The sequence below is a fragment of the Podarcis vaucheri genome (genome assembly GCF_965113315.1).
Source record: "Podarcis vaucheri genome assembly, chromosome: 7".
Lineage (NCBI taxonomy): Eukaryota > Metazoa > Chordata > Lepidosauria > Squamata > Lacertidae > Podarcis > Podarcis vaucheri.
In genome coordinates, this window is record NC_138765.1 from 2,954,137 (window position 1) to 2,977,220 (window position 23,084).

General features: G+C 45.7%; 1 protein-coding gene across 2 annotated transcripts in view; it reads right to left on the bottom strand.

Moving 5' to 3' along the window:
- Positions 1-23,084, bottom strand: part of DLL3 (delta like canonical Notch ligand 3) — a 174,357-nt gene that overhangs the window by 130,154 nt on the left and 21,119 nt on the right. For both annotated transcript variants that reach the window (XM_082231102.1, XM_082231103.1), the window contains 3 exons: positions 22,612-22,669; positions 10,007-10,264; positions 3,815-4,176 (listed from right to left, as the gene is read on the bottom strand). In XM_082231102.1, coding sequence (XP_082087228.1) covers positions 3,815-4,176; positions 10,007-10,264; positions 22,612-22,669 — 678 coding nt within the window. The remainder of the gene's footprint in view (positions 1-3,814; positions 4,177-10,006; positions 10,265-22,611; positions 22,670-23,084) is intronic.

Sequence of the window (23,084 nt, forward strand, 5' to 3'; positions counted from 1 at the left end):
AGACGGAAAGAAAGACGCAGGAGGTGGAGCAAGGCTAGGGTATTAAGTTGGTGTGCAAGAGGCGGAGACTCAGACGGGTCTTCGTCGGTCTAGCGTAGAAGACGTAGAGCTGCACGCTGCAGTTCGGAAATGAAACCTGTAACTCAATAAAGACTCTTATAAAGTGGACGCTGGCCAGCGTGGTCCTATGTGAGCTGGGATCTGGTAGCAGCTCTGACAATATGTAACCCGAGGTACCACTGTATTCCATTTATGAAGCTGGTGTTTGCTTTGGCAAGGGTGGAAAATTCTCCCCCAGTGAGCTTTGTGTTAAAATCCTGCAGCAGACACACATTTGTTCATGTGCCTCTGAGCAAGCCACTTTGAATATTCCCTTTTACCTAAAAACCCTCCTTAAAACATCTGTGTAACCATTTGTTTCTTATCTGCTACAAAAATTAAGCCTGAGTATACGCAGCTGAATTTTTGCAGCCTTCTTTTGTTACCCTTGCCCCCCCATCAAGATTTAAAGCACAAGTTGCATCACTCAGGACACCAATGCGCACGCATTGTACTATATCAGTAAAATAAACCAGACTCTCTTAAGACCACCTGCAGGGATCAAAGCACAGGAGAGACAGAACAAGCAACCAGAAACCTAACATAGATGCATTTTTCCCACACTGAAAAATGGAAAATAAATAGAAGCACATTCCTCCCCAGAAACCTTACCTTTCAGCCATCTTGGGCTGGATCAGTTTCATTTAAGTGCAGCATAAACCATTTCTTTTTCATAATCCTGGTTTCCTAAACAAAGCTGTCATTGGCACTTCTAAATGCAAGAGCACCTTTGCTAGCTAAAGCCTGAACTCATTGCAAGGGTGTCTTGGTCAGGCACGGCAATGTCAAATCTACAAGTGAATAAATGTTTGTCCCCTGTTCCACCCTGGATTCCTAGAGCGTTAGGGCTTGGATACCAGCATGCCAGGGTCCAGATCCCCACTTGCTGCCTGCTGTGCAAATTCTATTCAGTTTAATTCAGCGTAGCTTAGAAAGGAGAACTCCCCTAGTGACTTATGTCCTGTCTTCATCTCCCAAAGTGTTGCTCCAAATCTGCTACATGGGGTGATTGGCTTACGGCCAGACTGTCTGTACAAAACATATTCGCTCTCCCATTTGGGCTACTGAATTTCACCTCTGAAAGTTGTCATTCATCTCTGGGCTTGCCCTTATGACTTCTGGTATGTATGTATACACATCGTTAATCCACTCTGTCACCATTTCATGCCACCATCATCATAGGTGCACACTGTGTGTGCTAACTCTGAAGTTGACAGGCAAGTTTTCAAACAAAGATAAGGCTCTTCTGATTTGTGAAATGACTAATCCTTGAGGATTTCCCTACAGCACCCTCTTCTTACAAAGCTGGCATTTATGAATAACATTCTTGAGTAGAATCTGCAAATACTGTTCCCATTAGATATACGAGAAAAAGAATAGGCCCTCTACCCAGCTACAAGCCCCCCAAGTTCAGAGTAGAGAAGTCATGGCAGTTACACAAATTTACCTTCGCAGTGCAGACATACTCCTACAAGGGATTGCAACAGGGACAAAGGTAAGGGTCTGCTCTTAGGCAGGAAGAACCAGATGGACAAATATAAGATGGGGGACACCTGGCTTACTAGCAGTACTTGTAGAAAGGATCTAGGGGTCTTGGTGGACAACTCACTTAAGAGGAGACAACAGTGTGATGCAGCAGCAAAAAACAAGAATGTTATTCTAGGCTGCATCAACAGAAGTATAGCGTCCCGATCAAGGGAAGTAATAGTACTGCTCTATTCTGCCTTGGTCAGACCACACGTGGAGTACTGTGTCCATTTCTGAGTACCACAGTTTAAGAAGGATGTTGACAAGCTGGAATGTGTGCAGAGAAGGGCGACAAAGACGATCAAGGGTCTGGAAACCAAGCCTTATGAGGAACAGTTGAAGGAGTTGGGGAGGTTTAGCCTGGAAAAGAGGAGACTGGGAGGAGATATGATAGCCACTTCAAGTATCTAAAGCGCTGTGCCATGGAGGAGGGAGCATGCTTGTTTTCTCCTGCTCTGTAGGGTAGGACTTGAAGCCATGGCTGCAAGAAAGGAGATTCAGACTAAAAATTCGAAAAAACTTTCTGATAGTAAGAACTGTTCAGCAGTGGAACAGATTCCCACAAGAGGTGGTGGACTCTCCTTCCTTGGAGGTTTTTAAACAGAGGTTGGATGGCCTTCTGTCATGGATGCTTTAGCTGAGATTCCAGCATTTCAGTGGGCTGGACTAGATGACCCCTGGGTCCCTTCCAACTCTAAGATTCAATGATTCTATGCGTAAGTGGTCTTAGGGGTATGCCAGGTTTTGCACAACTGAATTGGCATTTGAGTTGAGCACAGGGTACCATTCACACTAGCCAAGGGAAACACTGGGCTTTGCTGCAACCATTAGGGAAGAGGGCACGCCTGTCTCCAGCAGAGTTCTCTCAGATACACACAGAAATGCCTTCCCCCAACCCTCAAAGGAAGTCTGTCATGTAATATGAGATAGAATTCACACCTGGTTCCTAAGCGTGGATCAGCATTATACTTGGCAGTGACAACATACAACCTGGGACTTCCATGGAGACCCCCCCCACACCTTCCTGATGGTAGCTTCTAGTAGTTCTAAACCACAATTCCAGTGTATAAAAATACATCAGACATGGTCTCAATGTGCTTTACAACCTCCTTGTACAGGGGTGCCTCGCAAGACGAAATTAATTCGTTCCGCGACTTTTTTCATCTAGCGAATTTTTCGTCTTGCGAAGCACAGTGTCGGAAAAGTTTTGGAAAAGCTTCAAAAATCAACAAAAAACTCAAAAAAGGCTACCACACCGCGTTCTATGAGTTGCTCCTCAAAGTCAAGTCGCAACTGTATTAACGGTGTTAAGAAAAAGGAACCAAACTTGCAAGACGTTTTCGTCTTGCAAAGCAAGCCCATAGGGAAATTCGTCTTGCGAAGCAGCTCAAAAACCGCAAAACCCTTTCGTCTAGCGAGTTTTTCTTCTTGCGAGGCATTCGTCTTGTGGGGCACCACAGTATGGTAAAAGGTAAAGGTAAAGGGAACCCTGACCATTAGGTCCAGTCGCAGACGACTCTGGGGTTACGGTGCTCATCTCGCTTTATTGGCCGAGGGAGCCGGCGTACAGTCATGTGGCCAGCATGACTGAGCCGCTTCTGGTGAACCAGAGCAGCGCACGGAAACGCCGTTTACCTTCCCACCGGAGCGGTACCTATTTATCTACTTGCACTTTGACGTGCTTTCGAACTGCGAGGTTGGCAGGAGCAGGGGCTGAGCAATGGGAGCTCACCCCATTGTGGGGATTTGAACCACCGACCTTCTGATCGGCAAGTCCTAGGCTCTGTAGTTTAACCCACAGCGCCACCCACGTCCCCTTGTATGGTAGGCCATGTCTAATAGGCAGAGAGTGAGAAAACAGCAGCTTCCCTAAGTGAGTTCATAGTTGGTGCAAGACTTCAACTTGCTCACAGAGTCCTATAACTTTTACTATTAGTAACCTACATTACCTCTCTTCAGTGTAGCCCAACACAACCCCTGCTTTCCAGGATTACTAAATGTGAATTTGGAAACATCCCAGAACACAGAAATTACATTATCCAAACAGATGCACCTGTAATCTTACGAGAGATACCTACGCATCTGCTGTTACGCGGTGGATGTGCAAAACGTACAAACTTACAGCAGTTGTGAAAATGGGTTTAGGAGAAAGGAAGGCGGAGTTTGAGGGTTAAGGTGCTATACTGACATTGCAGCTGCCTCCATTCTTGCAAGGGTTGCTGTCGCATTCGTTGGTCTCGATCTCGCATTTCGTCCCCGCAAAACCAGCCCGGCAGCTGCAGGTGTAGCTCCCCGGTCCTGTGTTGGTGCAGGTGGCGCCATTCTTGCACGGGCGGTGGTTGGTGCAGTAGTTGAGGTCTTGGTTGCAGAACAGCCCGCCCCAACCTTCTTGACAGGTGCACTGCCAGGGCTGCGCGCAGGTGCCGTGGAGGCAGCCTGGGTAGCGGACGCACTCATCGCAGAAGTGCCCTTGCCAGCCAATGCGACACTTGCACTCTCCGGGTTTCTCGCAGTACCCGTGGCTGTTGCTGCAGCCGGGCAGACAAATTGCTGAAAAGAGTTAAACAGAAAAGAAGGGAGGGGGAGCAGAGAGAGGAGGAGGAGAGAGGGGGGGGAAGAGAGCCAGTGCTGTTGCTGTATAGATTTCACGCGTCACGCCAACATCTGGCGCCTGCCGCTGCACCAAACAAAAGGTCCACATGCCACCCAAAAGGCGAGCCACCACAGGACAGGGCATGGCTGGCTTGGAACACGCGCCCCCTTTTAATCTCTGGCTGCTCTCCATTGTTCCTCAATAACAAAAGCAGAGTGTCTGGGGAAAGAGGGGGGGAGTGTGTCCAGTCCCTCTCCCCCCGCCCTTTCCCCTTGGGAAGTTAACCAGCCCCTCCATATGCCAAGGCTCCAAGGGGAAGCTTTGTGAGGCAATTAAACCGTTGTGATTTAAGGGACTGTAAAATTCCCCAGCCCCACAGCCATTTCCATGGAGATGGGCAAAACCGACAAGCGCTGCAGAGCTAAGCCAAGTTTGCCCTTTCTGCCCATTATCCTGCTTCCACTTTTGAGGATTAGAAGGGGTTCACACATGCACAATTTGTCTCTCCCCCCCCCCCAGTCTAATCCTTTTAACATCTAAATAACTCACAAATCTGTATGATCAACACAGGATCACCATCTCTGATCCCAGAAACCTCAGGAAAAGACAGGCAGCACATTTGATCACACTTTCTGCTGTGAAAGGGGTAGCGCTTCTGAGCATCTTCAGAAAGTATCACACTCCACACAGGTGAGGGAGAGCCATTTCCCATTCCCAGAAGCATCATCCCGGAGATTATGGTCTGGGAGCATTGGGTAGTCCTCGGCCACGTCATCCTTAAGCCGTCCAATTGGGACAGTCCAGGGGTGTGGTGCAGGCTATTGAAACTGCCCGCGGCCAAGGACTCGCCCCTGCTTTTCTTAGGTTGAAGGTGAGGGGAGGTAGTGGCCATTACCTACCCCTCCTAATTCAAGGATATTCCGTTAAAGGAATCCAGGGGGCATGGTCTCTGTCTGAAGCCCCAGACTGGGGGGGGGGGTAGGGCCATGGCATGACCCCTAGCGGTGACCCTGGGGGAGTCCCTAGTTGATGTGTATCAGCAGGGCTCCCCCTACTGGTGGTTAACCCTTCCAAGACTCCTGTAGACAGGCAGGAGTCAGGTATAGTTGTGTGGTTTCCAATGCCTAAGCCAATACCAAGGGACGCGGGTGGCGCTGTGGGTTAAACCCACAGAGCCTAGGACTTGCCGATCAGAAGGTCGGCGGTTCGAATCCCTGCGACGGGGTGAGCTCCCGTTGCTCGGTCCCTGCTCCTGCCAACCTAGCAGTTCAAAAGCATGTACAAGTGCAAGTAGATAAATAGGTACCACTCCAGCGGGAAGGTGAACGGTGTTTCTGTGCGCAGCTCTGGTTCGCCAGAAGCGGCTCAGTCATGCTGGCCACATGACCTGGAAGCTGTACGCCGGCTCCCTCAGCCAGTAAAGCGAGATGAGCGCCGCAACCCCAGAGTTGGCCACAACTGGATCTAATGGTCAGGGGTCCCTTTACCTTTACCTTTAAGCCAATACCACTCACATTCTGTAACCAATAAAGTTGTGGCCTTTTTCACCCATTAACCTAAAATACTATTTCATGTGTCTTTATTCCACTTCTTGGGAGTGTATGGGACCTGGCCACGCAACAATGTTTTCCTCGTCAACAGGAATGACTTCTCTCTCCCTCACGGCATGAAAGAAAGGGTGTCTCTTGCTAGCGGTGGTTTTGCCTATTTTAAGAAAATCCCTTGCTTTCAATAGTGTGACAGTTTGGGAACCCAATTGCCTAAGTCAGAGAGACCAATCTCCCTCAAGCAACAGCCAGCCAAATGTTTCTGAAAGCTCAACCACAAGAGAATGATTAACATATTGGTTTCAGTTACATTTCTTGGACAATATCTGTTTATAAGACCTTTTTGATGGGTTTACTCAAACTTTCTTAAGACTATCTAAGCTAGGTCACACTAAGAGAGGTCACACCACCACAACTTCTGGGAGTGAATTCTAAAAATAAATTTTGCACTAAACCTAACCAGACTGCCCATCCATTTCAATTAATGGGAGTGAGAAAAATATTTTAGGCACTTCGATCCATGGTTTATAACCTTTATTTTTAAAAAAATTGCTTTAAAATTACTATTATTTTCTCTAAACTAACAACTCTTTTAGTCCTTCCCTACAATCCCTTGATCCTTTTAACTGCATTGACATTAAAACCCCAATCTATCCTTCATAACCAGCAATGTTTTTCTTTTGGTTGTCAGGGTCTATTTGTCAAGGCCTGGTAGCTATCTAAATTCTCCTACAGATGTGGGGGTCATAGGAGACTCTCAAAAGGCTGCAAATACACATAGAATCGTTTCTCCCTTACCTGCTTCAACGCCACTGTTTTCAACAATGGGCGAAATAAGGAAACTGTGGTCTTCCAGGTGTTTACTGACTCCAGCAGCCAGTCTGGTCAGTGGCCAGGGCTGATGGGATTGTAACCTAGAAACTCACAGATGGTCATAGGTTCCCCATCTCTAGTCTATAGCTAAGGGGGTCAATTGCTCTGCAGTGTTTTGAACACTGTATACCCAGGTATATTTGATGACAGTGAGAATTACACTAAGAAGGCAGTTACAACCCGCCGCCCCCCTGGACACACACACACAAAAGGAGGGAGCTCATTCAAACAGTGCAGGGTCAATGTTTCAGCACTGAAAACTCTTGATTAACAGAAATAATGGGTTGTATTCCGAGGTGTTAAAGGTAAAGGGACCCCTGGGGTTGCGGCGCTCATCTCGCTTTACTGGCCGAGGGAGCCGGCGTACAGCTTCCGGGTCATGTGGCCAGCAGGACTAAGCCGCTTCTGGCGAACCAGAGCAGCGCACGGAAACGCCGTTTACCTTCCCACCAGAGCGGTACCTATTTATCTACTTGCACTTTGATGTGCTTTCGAACTGCTAGGTTGGCAGGAGCAGGGACCGAGCAACGGGAGCTCACCCCGTCATTGCAGGGATTCGAACCGCCAACCTTCTGATAGGCAAGCCCTAGGCTCTGTGGTTTAACCCACAGGACCACCCGCATCCAGAGGCGTTAGGGGTTAGCAAAACCAGCCCCTGCCAAGCCAGGGGTGCAGGCCTGGTGTGTGGGTGGGTGTGCAAAAATCACCCCAGATATCTGTCTCCAGTTATCTGTGTATGGTCATGAGTTTAGACAAGAGCTTGGAGCTGAGCAGTAGGAGAAATGGCAAGTTTGCATGAAGGAAAACTGCTGGAAACTCTGTGTGTGTGTGTGTGTGTGTGTGTGTGTGTGTGTGTGATGTATTTGTGTGTGGTACTGCACCACCACTGTCAAGGCAAGATCAAGCGGGAGAGAAACTTACTGTCCTCTTGCACCACAGCACAAAGACATGTGAAATTTTTTTTTTTTGCCCTTTCTCCTTGCTTCGTCCTCACTTCAAATACTTCAAGTACTTAGGTCACATAAAATGTGTAATTTTTTCATGGGGCTACTGCAGTAAAGTGATTTTTTTCTGGGGAGGAGAGCACCAAAATACCTCCATGTCAAGGTGCAAGGGACCCCAGGTACACCTCTGGTTGCATCCAGAGTAAACCTATTAAAATTAATGGACAAAACTAACTTAAGTCTGCTAACATTAATGGGTCTACTCTGAGTAGAGCTTGTCTGGATATATTCCATAGCTACCATATGTTAAGGCAGCAGTTTGATAAAGAGGTGTTAAACCACCAAAAAAACTCCTACCGCTATGGATTGACTTGGAAGAAAAGTGATCCATGATTAAGAATGTAAGAACTACCTTGCTGGCAAAGCTCATTTAGTCCAGCATCCTGTTTCCAACCGTGGCTGAGAAAGTATCTCTAGGAAACCCATGACGAGAGAACGAAGGTGACATACCGTATTTTCCGCTCTATAGGACACACCCGACCCTAGGACGCACCTTGTTTTAGAGGGAGAGAACAAGGGGGAAAATTCTCCCCCTCTCTGCTCAGCGACCCTTCAGCGAAGCGGCAGGAAAAACGGAGCCCCTTCCATTTCTCCTCCCGCTTGGCTGAAGGGGCGCTGCGCAGCTCTCCCTCTCTGCTGAAGCCAGGAGAGTCTTGCCCCCCCAGCTTCAGCAAAAGGAACCCGAAGCCTCCAGAGCACAGTGGGAACTCGTGCTGCGCTCCGAAGACTTCAGCGAAAGCAACACGAAGCCTCCGGAGCGTGGAGGGAGCGCTCCCTCTGCGCTTCGGAGGCTTCGCGTTGCTATCACTGAAGCCAAGGAGCCTGCGTTCGCTCCATAGGATGCACACACATTTCCCCTTAATTTTTGGAGGTAAAAAAGTGCATCCTATAGAGCGAAAAATACGGTGTTTCAACCTTTTACCCCACCAAAATCAACTGACATTCTGGGGTACGCTGCCTCCATACCTGGAAGTTCCATTTAGCCATCACAGGAAATAGCCGTGAATAAACCCAACCCTTTCTGTATTTCTTATAATATGAAAGCCATCTACCCTAGTGAACCATCACAAATCTCCTGGCAGAGAACGCCATTGTGTGAATAAATAGTTGGTCTGTCCAGGATTTACTGCCAACCAAATTAGTGGAGAGACTCTGAACTCTAATGTTATGGGAGAGGGAAGAAAACCTCTCTTCCTTTCTCTGCACCATAAATACTTTTACAAGCCCATCACATGCCCTTAGTCACCTTTCTTCTAAACTATAAAAGCTCAATATAGCTTTTTCTCAAAGGAAAAAAGTTCCAGTCGCTTGTTCTGTTTTTCTCCCTTTTTCTGTTTCTACAGTATGTACCGTATTTTTTGCTCTATAAGACTCACTTTCCCCCTCCTAAAAAGTAAGGGGAAATGTGTGTGCGTCTTATGGAGCGAATGCAGGCTGCGCAGCTATCCCAGAAGCCAGAACAGCAAGAGGGATTGCTGCTTTTGCTGCGCAGCGATCCCTCTTGCTGTTCTGGCTTCTGGGATTCAGAATATTTTTTTTCTTGTTTTCCTCCTCCAAAAACTAGGTGCGTCTTGTGGTCTGGTGCGTCTTATAGAGCGAAAAATACGGTACATTAGATACTTCATGACCAATCTTACTTCATTTCTTTTTTATTGTTTTTAATAATGTGGCTTAATGTTGTAATCCTCCCTGGAACCATAGGGTGAAGTGCAGGTAATAAATACCTCACAAAAGTAATAATATCCTCTAGAGGGGAGCAACCACATGGACGCACATTATTCCATATGTAGGCACCCTTTACTAATATGTAAAGGCTATTATGATACTGGCTATTTTAAACCCCTTTCCTAATAATTCTTAGCAGAACAGATTCCACAACAAAAGTCTGCCGCCCCATGCAAGCATGATCAAACTCAGCCCTCCAGCTGTTTTGGGACTACAATTCCCATCATCCCTGACCACTGGTCCTGTTAGCTAGGGATGATGGGAGTTGTAGTCCCAAAACAGCTGGAAGGCCACGTTTGGCTATGCCTGCATAGGGCTGCAGACTTTTGTTGCCATACGGATCTGTATGTAGGTCACTAGAAAACACCATATACTCTCCCACTATAGATGCATTGAGAATTTAGTATTGGCCACCTGGCATTGATTTTCCAGCTGTGGTTCCTACACTGCAGGGGGTTGGACTAGACGACCCTTGGTGTACCTTCCAACTCAACAGTTCTATGATTGTATTGTTTTATGTTAAACGGGAGTCGTGTTAAATTCATGCCAGGGAAATGCCAGCGTCTCAACTCCACTCCTTCCCCCTACTACTACAAGCTGTGGTTGCTACCATCCTCCTCTCCTTAGAGGTTACTTACGCTCAGAGCAGTATTCGCCCCGCCACCCTGCCAGGCAGATTCGGCTGCCCAGCTCGTTGCAGGCGTAGTGCCCAAAGGTATCGTCCCGCGGCCGGCAGTAGTCCGAGCAGCTTTCCCCATAGTAGTGCTCATCGCAGGTGACGTGGTAGGAGTAGCGCAGCTCGCTTTGGTCTCCCAGCTGAACATCTTGCGACCAGTCCTCACCCACAGCCAAGCGGCGGCGCGTAGCCAAGCGACTGATCAACCTCTGGGCATCCTCTGGAGAAAGGGAGAAAAGAAGTTGGCAGATGGATGGGTCATCAAGCAATGGGAGGAATGGTGGGCAGGGAGAGCAAGAGATACCTCCAGCCAGAAGTGTTGAATGGTCACTGTAAAATGTGAAGGTTCATTATTGTTTCACAAGTTGTGTGTGTCTTTAAGGGCCAGGGCAAATAACGAGACCCAGTCTTGCAGCTGTGAAACATAGCAGGTGCTGCTAAATTGTGTTAATTAAGCTGTGTCAGCATTTGGGCATAGTATATAAGGAGCAGCACCTCGCTCTCTCATTACCCTGGGGGATGGGTTGGGTCATGTTTGTTGTTGTTCTTGTTAAGTTGTGGGCGAACATATCAGATGACACAGCGATTCTTCCAAAGCAGCTCTTTATTAGTAAGCTGGAACAGAACTGAAGAGCTTATATAGAGCTCCAGAACAATTGTAACTGTTGCAACTTTCTAAAACTATCCAATCACAGAATGTCACTTTTCGATCCTTCATTTGCATACAAACTATCCAATCACAGAACGTCACTTTCGATCCTTCATTTGCATAACTATCTACAGTATGCCCCTGCTGGCCCAGGGTGAGAACATCAGTACATAACAGTTATCTTTAGCGTTTTTGTTTTGTTATTAAAACCTGGTTAAAGTTCTTTTTGAGTTCCTTGTTATGCATGGTCTCCCCAGCAAGCTCTCTGCAGCGCTACTAAACTGCAAATAGCCAACAAGAAGTGAGGTTCAAACCTCACTTCAAGAAAACGTGCTGGGAAAAGCTCTGTGCACATCAAAATGAGCAAATTCATACTGGATACTTCTCTTGAAGCTAGCCAGGAGAGCACACTTCACATCTGTACTGGTCACATGCGCACTTGAGGGGAAAGGTACGCGCAGAGCACAGCCATCGTGCCAGCCATCTCCTCCATGAAACGGCCCAATCCTCTTTTTAAAGCCACCCAAGCAGGTGGCCATCACTGCCTCCTGTTCCATAGTTTAACTCTGCACTGTGTAAATAAATACTTTATCATCTAATATTGAGCCTCATTGGATGCCCCTGAATTCTAGTGTTGTGAGAGGGAGAAACACTTTTCTCTATTCACTTTTCCCATGCCACGCATGAGTTTTATAAACTTATTTAAGGACGCGGGTGGCGCTGTGGGGTAAACCACAGAGCCTAGGACTTGCCGATCAGAAGGTCGGCGGTTCGAATCCCCACCACGGGGTGAGCTCCTGTTGCTCAGTCCCTGCTCCTGCCAACCTAGAAGTTCGAAAGCACATCAAGTGCAAGTAGATAAATAGGTACCACTGTGGTGGGAAGGTAAATGGCATTTCCGTGCGCTGCTCTGGTTCGCCAGAAGCGGCTTAGTCCTGTTGGCCACATGACCCGGAAGCTGTACGCCGGCTCCCTCGGCCAATAAAGCGAGATGAGCGCCACAACCCCAGAGTCAGCCACGACTGGACCTAACGGTCAGGGGTCCCTTTACCTTTTAAGGTCACCTCTTACTCACCTTTGAACTAAAAAGTTCCAAATGTTGCATTTCCTCATAGTGGAGTTGCTCCATCCCCTTTAACATTTTGGTTGCCCTTTTCAGAACCTTTTCCAATTCTATAATATCCTTTTTGAGATGACCAGAACTGTACGAAGCATTACAAATGCCGTCACACAATAAATATAAAAGAACCTTGGGATTCTTTACTACTACTCCACGTTTGTGTACATGTTTTTCCTGCTCCTTATTTTATCCTCACAAGAACCCTGTGAAGTAGGTTAGTCTGAGAGACAGTAACTGGCCTAATAATAATAATAATAATAATAATAATAATAATAATATTTTATTTATATCCCGCCCTCCCCGGCCAAAACCGGGCTCAGAGCGGCTAACAACAAGTAAAATTGCACAGCGTACATAAAATCACACAGTCAATTAATTAAAATACATACTAAAATCAATTCAGAATCAAATTAATGGCAACCATTGGGCTAGAGTTCTATGAGGATTACAGAAGGAGAGAGGGGGTCAGGCTGTGCCTTGGCCAAAGGCCTGGTGGAACAGCTCTGTCTTGCAGGCCCTGCGGAAAGATGTCAAGTCCCACAGGGCCCTAGTCTCTTGTGGCAGAGTGCTCCACCAGATCGGGGCCACGGCCAAAAAAGCCCTGGCTCTGGCTGAGGCCAGCCTAACCTCTTTGTTAGTGGCCCAGGACCCCTTTGTTGTTGTGGCCCGGGACCTCCAATATGTTTTTGTTTGAAGACCGTAAGTTCCTCCGCGGGGCATACCAGGAGAGGCGGTCCCGTAGGTACGAGGGTCCTATGCCGTATAGGGCTTTAAAGGTTAAAACCAGCACCTTAAACCTGATCCTGTACTCCACTGGGAGCCAGTGCAGCTGGTATAGCACCAGGTGAATGTGATCCTGCGGCAAGGACCCCATAAGGAGTCTTGCTGCAGCATTCTGCAAGGCACCAAGTTAAGCGTCATGGGTGAGCAGATATCTCAATCTTGTGCCCCCTAACCGCTACACAAAACTAGCTGTTATCTGTGTCCTTTCATTGCTTTTCTAGTAGTAACATTTTCTATTAATAACATTTTGATTGTAGATTGTTGCCGTTTTTCTACAATGATCCAAATGGTCACACCTGAGGACCAGAAACACATCTTGAACTTCATAAACCATGGCTTATCCTGCTTCCTAAAGCTTAGCAAAATAGTAAAGGTAAAGGGACCCCTGACCATTAGGTCCAGTCGTGACCGACTCTGGGGTTGCGGCGCTCATCTCGCTTTACTGGCCGAGGGAGCCGGCGTACAGCTTCTGGGTCATGTGGCCAGCAGGACTAAGCCGCTTCTGGCGAACCAGAGCAGCGCACGGAAACGCCGTTTACCTTCCCGCCAGAATGGTACCTATTTATCTACTTACACTTTGACATGCTTTCGAACTGCTAGGTTGGCAGGAGCAGGGACTGAGCAACGGGAGCTCACCCTGTCGCAGGGATTCGAACCGCCGACCTTCTGATCGGCAAGTCCTAGGCTCAGTGGTTTAACCCACAGCGCCACCCGCGTCCCCTTTAGCAAAATAAGGATGCTATTATTAAGATGGACAGCTGTGTGCTCCAACAATTACTTCCAGGCTTGATGAGTTTTCTGGGATGGTGCGGAAGCAAAGACAACATGAGTTGGCCATGAGTGCAGAACGCAGCTTCCAAAGAAACTACCATTTCCTTGTGTGTAAATTCCTATCACTTGTGGGGTATGTTTGAAACTGTTGATGCCTACAAAGATTTCAGAAGCTAAAGAAGTTTGACCGTCACTGTGTTTAGGGCATTAGCTATCCTACATCTGGGACCCCCCATGTGGTACCTCTGGACACCAGAATTCCAACTAAGGCTCCTACTTTTTATTTCCTAAGTATAGAAATTGTTTTTTTGCTAGGAGGGGTTTTTCTGCTTCTTGTCTGCATTTTGTTTTGTGAAGGGGCGCTGTCTATGGGGGCAGGCGTTGATCAGTCAGTGTTTCTTCTTTGAAATGGGTATTTTGTGATGTCCATAACAGCTTTTATTTCCAGTTTTGCTCCTGAGCCTTGACTGCCCAAACCAGAATTACACAATATGAAATGATACAAATTTGTTCCCATTTCCACAGATCACACTGTGGTCATAATATTTTAAGTGCAGTATTTGAGATTGCCTGAACTCTGAATGCAGAGCCCTGGTTAGTGAGGTGAGAATATTTTCCGGGGCCCCTGGTTCCTTACATGTAAGTGCAGTCTTTGAAGAGCTCTCATTCTGAATGAAATAGTCATGTAAGGATTCAACGGCACCCTGAGAAGTATTTTTAGGCTTTTTGAGATTTTTTCCAGGCTCATGGGTTTCATTCATGGCCCGACCTGGCCACAGTGATCCATGCGACGGTCACCTCCAGGCTTGACTTCTGTAATTTGCTCTACACAGGGCTGCCCTTGAAGCTGTCCCAGAAACTCCAGCGGGTGCAGAATGCCGTGGCGAGGCTCCTCACGGGGTCTCTGCCATGGGATCACATTCATCCACTGCTTTACCAACTGCACTGGCTCCCAGTGGAGTACAGGGTCAGGTTTAAAGTGCTAGTTTTGACCTTTAAAGCTCTATGTGGCCTAGGACCCTCGTACCTACGGGACCGCCTCTCCCGATATGCCCCACGGAGGACCTTAAGGTCCATGAATAGCAACACCCTAGTGGTCCCGGGCCCTAAGGGAGTTAGATTAGCTTCAACCAGAGCAGGGCCTTTTCAACACTGGCCCCGGCCTGGTGAAACGCTCTGTCTCATGAGACCAGGGCCCTGCGGGATCTAATTTCTTTCCGCAGGGCCTGTAAGACAGAGTTGTTCCGCCTGGCCTTTGGCTTGGAGTCAATTCAATTCCCTCCCCCTCTTTCTTTTCCCTTTTTCCTTTCTCCTCCTGTTATGAGGCTGTATTTTAATATTTTAATGTTTCAATATTTTAATCTTGTTTTTAAGTTGTATTAATTCAACTTGTTTTTATTATTGCTTGTTAGAAGCCCTGAGCTCGGCCATGGCTGGGGAGGGCAGGGTATAAATAAAAATTATTATTATTATTACCACAAGGTGTAGCAATAGAATTCCCTACAGCATCCCACTTTTTAATTACATTTTTTTTTACACCTCAGGAAGAACTTATTTTCAGACAATTCAGGCTTGGAATAAGCCTCATTTCAACCATCTATGTTTCTTCTCCATTCCCCCGATTATTATTACAGTGGTGCCCCGCAAGACGAATGCCTCGCAAGACGGAAAACTCGCTAGACGAAAGAGTTTTCCGTTTTGGAGGTGCTTCGCAAAACGAATCTCCTATGGGCTTGCTTCGCAAGACGACAATGTTTTGTGAATTCCTGCGGGGGTTTTTTCCTCCCCCCCTTTTCTAAGCCGCTAAGCCGCTTATCAGCTGATCTGATAAGCTGATAAGCCGCTAAAAGCCGCTAATAGCGCTAATCCTCTAATCCGTCAATGGGCTTGCTTCGCAAGACGAAAAAACCGCAAGACGAAGAGAATCAGAGAACGGATTCTTTTCGTCTTGCGAGGCACCACTGTATTAAATATGTATACTGCTTTTCATCCATAGATCAGCTAACTAGGAGCTGCCTGGTTCATTTCTCATCTTTGTATGAACTCTCTGTGAGACCTTTAGCAAACCACTTCTTTTTCAGCAGGACTGACATAAACTCTGGCAGTAAAAGATAATTAAAAGGGAATATAATGGGAAGTTATTAATTAGATATAAATTGGTTCTGCAGTAGTAAAAAGATACAAAATAAGGAAACACAGAAGGGCAGGAAGGGAAGTCGAAGAAAACGTGGATCGATCATGTAAAGACTGTGGGGTGGGGTTGTTGTTTTTTGTTAAAATACATATATGAGAAAATTAAACATAAAATAACATTTATAAAAGAAAAAAAGCTTCAACACCTCCACTCCTGCCTATAACAGGAGGAGGATACTGGGGAGAAAACAGTGTTACACTATCTGTATCTCATATTCTTCATCATCATACATTATTAGGGAAGGAAAGAGAGACCGAGAGGTGATTTGACATCTTTAAATACAGTGGCACCTCGGTTTTTGAACAGCTTAGTTCACGAACAATTTGGAACCCAAACGCTGCAAAACCGGAAGTAAGTGTTCCGGTTTTCAAACATTTTTTCGGAAGCCGAAAGTGCTCCGTTTTGCATCCCCTTGTGTTACCAGTTGCGCTTCTAATTTGCGCCCCCCCCAATTGTAATTCAAGCCTTCCGTTTCCAATTGCAGTGTTCTAAAGTGATATTTGGAGCTTATATTTGGTGCTTTTGTTTTTGCTATTTGTTTTGCGTTTTGAGGCTTTTTCGGTTCATTTGTTTTTGTGACTGTGTGGAACCCCGTTCAGCTAATGATTGACTGATTGTGTGACTGTGGAAATGAATAAAAGCCAACCCCCATCCAAACAAGGGCTATCATCAGTGCAGGTAAGAAATAATAATAATTTAGATTTTTATCATCTAAAATACTGATTTATTTATTTTATAGTACAGTACACTGATTATTGCTTTCATTTTAGGGATCAGTGGTCTCGTTAGATAGCAAAATTCATGTTCAATTGCTGTTTTAAGGGTTGTTTTTAAAAGTCTGGAACGGATTAACCTGTTTTGCATTACTTCCTATGGGAAAGCGTGCCTTGGTTTTGGAACGCTTTGTTTTAGGAACGGACTTCCGGAACGGATTAGGTTTGAGAACTAAGGCAGTGTTTCCCAACCGGTGTTCCGCGGCACACTAGTGTTCCGTGAGACACCGGCTGGTGTGCCGTGGGAGGGAGGCGGGCGAGTCGGGCGGCGAGAGGCGGCGGCGGCGAGGATCCGCGTCGAGCCGGGGGCGGCTCCGCGGTGGTGGTGCCGAGCGGCGGGGCAGCGCGTGCAAAAGGGAGGAGCGCGAGACAGCGGAGGAGGAGGAGGCCGGCATGTCCGGGCAGCAGCAGCAACAGCAGCAGCAGCAACTCCCGGCGACGGCTCCTCCTCCGCCCGCTATCGCCGCCACCACCACAACAGCCGCCTCAGCTGCCGCCGTCCCTCAGTCCCTCGCTCTGCTGCCTCCTCCCACCCCGGCAAGGGGAAGGGAAAAAACGTTCACTTTTGTGCGTCCCTCCCGGCGTGACGCTGCGCGCTGACGTCACGGGGCGGGGCTTTAATGGCGGTGTGCCGCGAGATTTTTTTCCGGTAAACAGGTGTGCCGTTGCCCAAATACGTTTGGGAAACACTGAACTAAGGTACCACTGTATCCGAAGGGCTGTCACATGGAAGAAGGAAATAAGCAGCTGTCTTCTCTTTAAAAGACATCTGAAGGCAGCCCTGTTCAGGGAAGTTTTTAATATTTAACACTGTACTGTTTTTAACACTTGATTGGGAGCCGCCCAGAGTGGCTGGGGAAAGTCAGCCAGATGGGCAGGGTATAAATAAAATAAATTATTATTATTATTATATTATTATTATTATTATTATTATTATTATTATTATTATTATTATTATTATTTTATTTATTTATTTAAGCTTGTTTTCTGCTGCTGGGGAGGGTAGGACCCGAACCAATGAATTCATATGACAAGAAAGGAAATTCCGACTAAATGCTAGGAAGAACTTTCTACTGGCAGAATTCGTGACCAGGGAGAAGAGTCGGTGGAGGAAGACTGGAAGAAATTTAAAGACTACCTGCAGAAGCACTGCAAAATTAAGGAATGTTAAAACGATGTCTGATGGAAAATAAGTGGTGTTGGTAAAAAGATTTCTAAGAAAATGTAAATAAGGATTGATAACTGGAAAATTGACATTTATAATAGGTTAATATCTCGAGTGAGGACAAATGTTAGAGGGTAAGGATTTGCGGAATTTAATATTTGAACTGGAATACAAAATGGGAGACGTGAGGAGGTCAAGAAACTAGTGAATGAAATATAAGATTTGAAAATATTAATCTATTTTCTGTTTTGTCTCTTGGCTTTTCTCTTTGTTCTTATTCTTTCTTTTTTTCTTTTTTCCTCTCTTCTTTTGCTAACTGTTTTTTACTGTGTATTCTTTATGTGTTTTGTTTTTGTATTTTTATATCTTAGTAGTTTTTCTTATGTTTAAATTCTGGAATTTTTTTATTGTTTGTGAAACTTTAATAAACATTATTATTAAAAAAAGAAAAAGAACTTTCTGACGATAAAAGCCATTTGACGGTGGAACAGATTCCCTTGGAAGGTGGTTGGGCTTTCCTGCATTGGAGGTTTCCAAGCAGAGGTTAGATGGCCATCTGCCAGGGATTTCTTAGCTACCATTCCTGCGCTGCCGGGGGTTGGACTAGATGACCCTTGAGGGTCCCTCTTCCAACTCTGAAGTTTTACAGTTCAATACACACACACAAATGGATGCATCTGCACGAAACTGCATGGCTAACAATATGTTTAACAGACATCAGAATGAATCAAAAGCGAAAACCCACAAACATTTAAGACCTTTGATACAAAATATATACATATGAAATTTTAAGGATAATTCATAAGCCTTTCTGGTACACATTTTTTAAAGGGACAGTTTTACCTCAAAACTTATTAGGAATAAGGAATGTAAGTCCTTTCTAAGATAAGGCTCACTTCGTGAGAAGAATTAACATTCTATTTAAGATAAAAAGAGAGTGTTGAGACAAGTTAAGATAAATATAGGATGGAGATGTTACAAACGTGCAAAATAAAAGGTAACAGAAGGAAACCAGAAGAAGGACGGAGGGAAGTCGTGTGCTCGGCAGGGCAAATGGGATAATGGTTGTTACGTTATGGTACTATATAATTGTTAGAATTTGAAAATCAATAAAATTATATGCAAAAGAAAGAAAAGAGGAGTGTAGTCCTGTTTATGGAAGCTTTTAATGTTTGAGGGTCTACAGTGGTGCCCCGCAAGACGAATGCCTCGCAAGACGGCAAACTCGCTAGACGAAAGAGTTTTCCGTTTTGGAGGTGCTTTGCAAAACAAATTTCCTATGGGCTTGCTTCACAAGACGACAATGTCTTGCGAGTTCCTGCTGTGTCCCCCCCCCCTTTTTCTAAGCCGCTAAGCCGCTTATCAGCTGATCCGATAAGACGATAAGACGCTAAAAGCCACTAATAGAGCTAAAAGCGATAATCCGCTAATCTGTCAATGGGCTTGCTTCGCAAGACGATAAAACCGCTAGACGAAGAAAATCACAGAACGGATTCTTTTCGTCTTGCGAGGCACCACTGTATTGTATTTTAATACAGTCATACCTCGGGTTGAATAGGCTTCAAGTTGAGCGTTTTCGGGTTGCGCTCCGTGGCGACCCAGAAGTAACAGAATGCGTTATTTCCGGATTTCACCGCTCGCACATGCACAGACGCTCAAAAGGACATCACGCGCATGTGCGGAAGTGGCGAATCGTGACCCTGCGCAGATACTGGTTGCCTTCGCTTCAGGATGCGAACGGGGCTCCAGAATGGATCCCGTTCGCATCCAGAAGTACCACTGTATTTTGTTGGAAGCTGCCCAGAGTGGCTGAGGAAACCCAACCAGATGGGTGGGGTATAAATAAATTATTATTATTATTCTAAAAAGGAGACCGTTTACCTAAAAAACCAACAACAACAAACTGTGTTGAGGATGAAGGAAGTCAATTAGAAGAAAAGTTACAGGTAGATAGTCGAAACAAAATTAAAAAAATTCCTTCCAGTAGCACCATAGAGAACAACTAACTTACCGTATTTTTCGCACCATAGGATGCACTTTTCCCGTCTTAAAAACTAAGGGGGAAAGTCTGGGTGTCCTATGGAGCGAATGCAGGGGGGGAGGCAGGCAGGAAAAGCCCCCAAGAGCCACACACAAGCTTCGCGCGGCTCTTGCGGGCTTTTCCCCAGGAGGGAGAAGGGACTGATGCAGCCAGTCAGTCCCTTCTCCCTCCTGGGGAAAAGCCTTGCGCAACCTCTCCAGCCGGGGGGAAGGCTGCGCAAGGCTAAAGAGGAAGCCAGGGCAGTGAGCACGATCCATCCTCTTTAGCCTTGCGCGCCTCTCCAGCCGCGGGAGGCTGTGCAAGGCTAAAGAAGCCAACTTTTTAAAAATCTCTCTATCTCTACCTCTTTTTCTTTTTCCATCCTTTCTCCACCCCCTTCTTTTCCTCTGGATCAGTGTTTTTATCTAAACGTTTTAGTTTGGAGGGGGGGGGAATATTATAAAAAAGGAAACTTTGCAACTTTTATTTTAGTATACAATAAAAGCAGATTAAACAAAACACAAAAGAAGGAAATAGCAAAGAAGAGGAAGAGGAAAAGGGAAAGAGGGGGGATACAAAGCCATTTACCAGAGGTAGATCTTAACCCTTGCCTCACCTGGGAGCTTCTCTGGGCAGGTATTCCCTCGCCTTAAGTGGGGTGGGGGAAGAGTGGCAGGTAGGGGGGTACCTACCTAGACACTGAAGCCACATGTCTCTCCGACGAAAATTGGGAGTGGGCATTGTGTGAAGTGGCTGTGGTATCTCCTGCCGCAGAATTGTAGGACTGTATAGAGTTGGGAGGGCCACCCGAGGGTCATCCAGCCCAGCCCCCTCACAATGTAGGAATCACAGCTAAAGAACGCCAGGCAGATGGTCCCCCAACCGCTGCTTAAAAGCCTCCAGTGGTGGAGACCCCCAACACCTTCCGTGGTCATAGAATTGTGGGGTTGGAAGGGAACCCCAGGAGTCATCTAGTCCAGCCCCGGTGGACAGCGGGCACGATCCATCCCGTTGTGCAAGGCTAAAGATGCTGCGCAAGGCTAAAGAGGAAGTGCGCAGCCTGTCCGTGGCTCTTTGGGGCTGGGGGGGGAATAATATTTTTTTCCTTGATTTCCCCCTCTAAAAACTAGGTGTGTCCTGTGGTCCGGTGCGTCCAATAGAGCGAAAAATACGGTAGTTATTGGTATGAGCTTTCGTGTACATGCAAGAAATATCTGAAGAAGGTATCTGAAGAAGTGGTATCTGAAGAAGTGTGCATGCACACGAAAGCTCATACCAATAACTAACTTAGTTAGTCTCTAATGTACTACTGGAAGGAATTTTTTTTATTATGGTACATATATATTATTGATTATTTGTTTTGTATAAGTTTTCGTACGTTATCATGTCTTATTTGTATTTTTGTGTGTGTGTTTTGTTGTTTGTTTTTCTTTTGATTCTGTACTATTATTTTCAGTTTAGTTTGACAAGTGTGTGTGTGTGTGTGTGTGTGTTGTAAATAAACTCAATGAAAACAAAAAAGGAATGTAGCGCTTTCTATGTCTCTCACACGATAACTTTCCTATTCCTGCCCCCTTAATGTATTTTTTTGGTCATTGTTTCATCTTTCTCTTATTGCTTTGGGTGCTATTGGCCCTCTTTACAGGAATGCTGTTTGGACTTATCATGAATGTGCAGCACTTTGAATATTTTCACTGTATATTAATTTATTTATGGTTGCCATCAATTTGATTTGAATTCATTTTATAATGAATGGTGATTTTTAGAACGATTTTAGAATGGTGTATTATTTTATTGTTGTTAGCCACCCTGAGCCCGGCTTTGGCTGGGGAGGGCGGGATATAAATATATTATTATTATTATTATTATTAATTACACTTGATCTTAGCCAAAAGGCCGAGAAGCGATGGCTTAAAAAAGCCACCTCTATTGGTCTGTCTCCCCCCCCCAACTGTATTACCTGGGTTATGAAGGCGCCCAAAAGACGTTAAAGCAAAGATTATGGGATAGTGCACACAGTGACTTGCGATCTCGATCACACGCAGTCTGTAGTTCGCTGGCAGTAGGAGTACAATATGGGCATGTCTTTAAGTTAACACCTTACATTAAAAACCTGACAGTACCAAACTACCGAAGGCTTTCCACCAAAGCCAGACTAAAAGTACTAAAAGTACAGAGACTGTACTTTTTGAGAATACTAAGGAAAAACCATCTTCCGCAGAAACTGCTGCTTGCCTTCTATCACTGTGCCATTGAGAGCGTGCTCACTTATGGCTTCTGTGTGTGGTACGGAAGCTGTACTACCCGGGACAGGTTGGGGTTGTGCAGGGTTGTTAAGGCAGCAGAGAGCACTGTTGGCTGCCCACTCTCCACCTTAGAGCAGATTTATGCCACAAGGTGCCATAGGAAGGCACTGGACAGAGTAAAAGATCCATCACATCCTGGTCACTGTCTCTTCGAGCTCCTGCCGTCGGGACGGAGATACAGGACGATGAAGACAAGAACGAGCCGTCTTAAGAACAGCTTCTACTCCAGAGCGATCTCGGCCCTGAATGGGAAGCCTGGACTTTGAAAGTCATCTAATCTCCCTTGCTGTATTATACTGTATTGTTTAATTAGTGTTTTTATGGAGCAGTGAAGTAATTTCGTTGCCCCCGAAGGGGGCAATGACAATAAAGATATTATTATTATTATTAAACGTCTTTCCTTCTGCAGTGTTGGATGGCAGGTTGAGAGGAGTTCCCTACCAGGACAGACTTTGCTGGTGTGCTCAAGACATCGATTCCATAAAACGTATTTTGTTGCATTGTGCAAAATATAAGCAGGCCAGGGCTGAACTGATACTACCCTTGCTGGTACCTTTCCCGGGAATATCAGAGGCTCACTATGTCAGGTTCCTTTTGGAAGACCGGACAAACGCTAGAACGTTAGCAGTGGCGAAGTTTTTATCGGTGGTTGCAAGAACAAATGAGCCCTATTATTCTGAACAAAATGCTTGTTTAACCTGGAGGTAGGGCTGTATGAATTGTGTATTGATTTGTAATGATTTGTTTGGTCTCTAAAGATTGATTGATTATTTATTTTTAACTTACCTGTCGATGGCTCTCCGGATTCTGCCCTCCAAGATTCAATAATGAGGGAAAAGGTGCCCTGGGAGAGAAGGAAGAAGAGAAAAGACAAGTGAGAGAGACTTGAGGAAATACAGCAGAAGTTTTTCTACTGTAAAAAGCTGCCAGTTTTCAATACTCACGAGGGGGTTAATTTGGCAAAAAAACCACAATTCCAAGTTTAGAATAGCCCCCAAGCATACGGAACATGGGAGAACCTCAATTTCCCTTAATTTAAACATTTATATCCACCGTTTAAACCTGTAAGCACATTTGTGGCAGCACATGAAAGAAAAATCCTTTGAAACATTCGTTAAAAACACACACACACACACACACACACATTCGATTGACGTTGGAGAGAGACAGAGTTGAGAAATAAGACCAAGGGTACATACTGATATAGGAATGTATTAGATCAAATGTAAAGAAATATACAATAATAAGAGTACATTCAT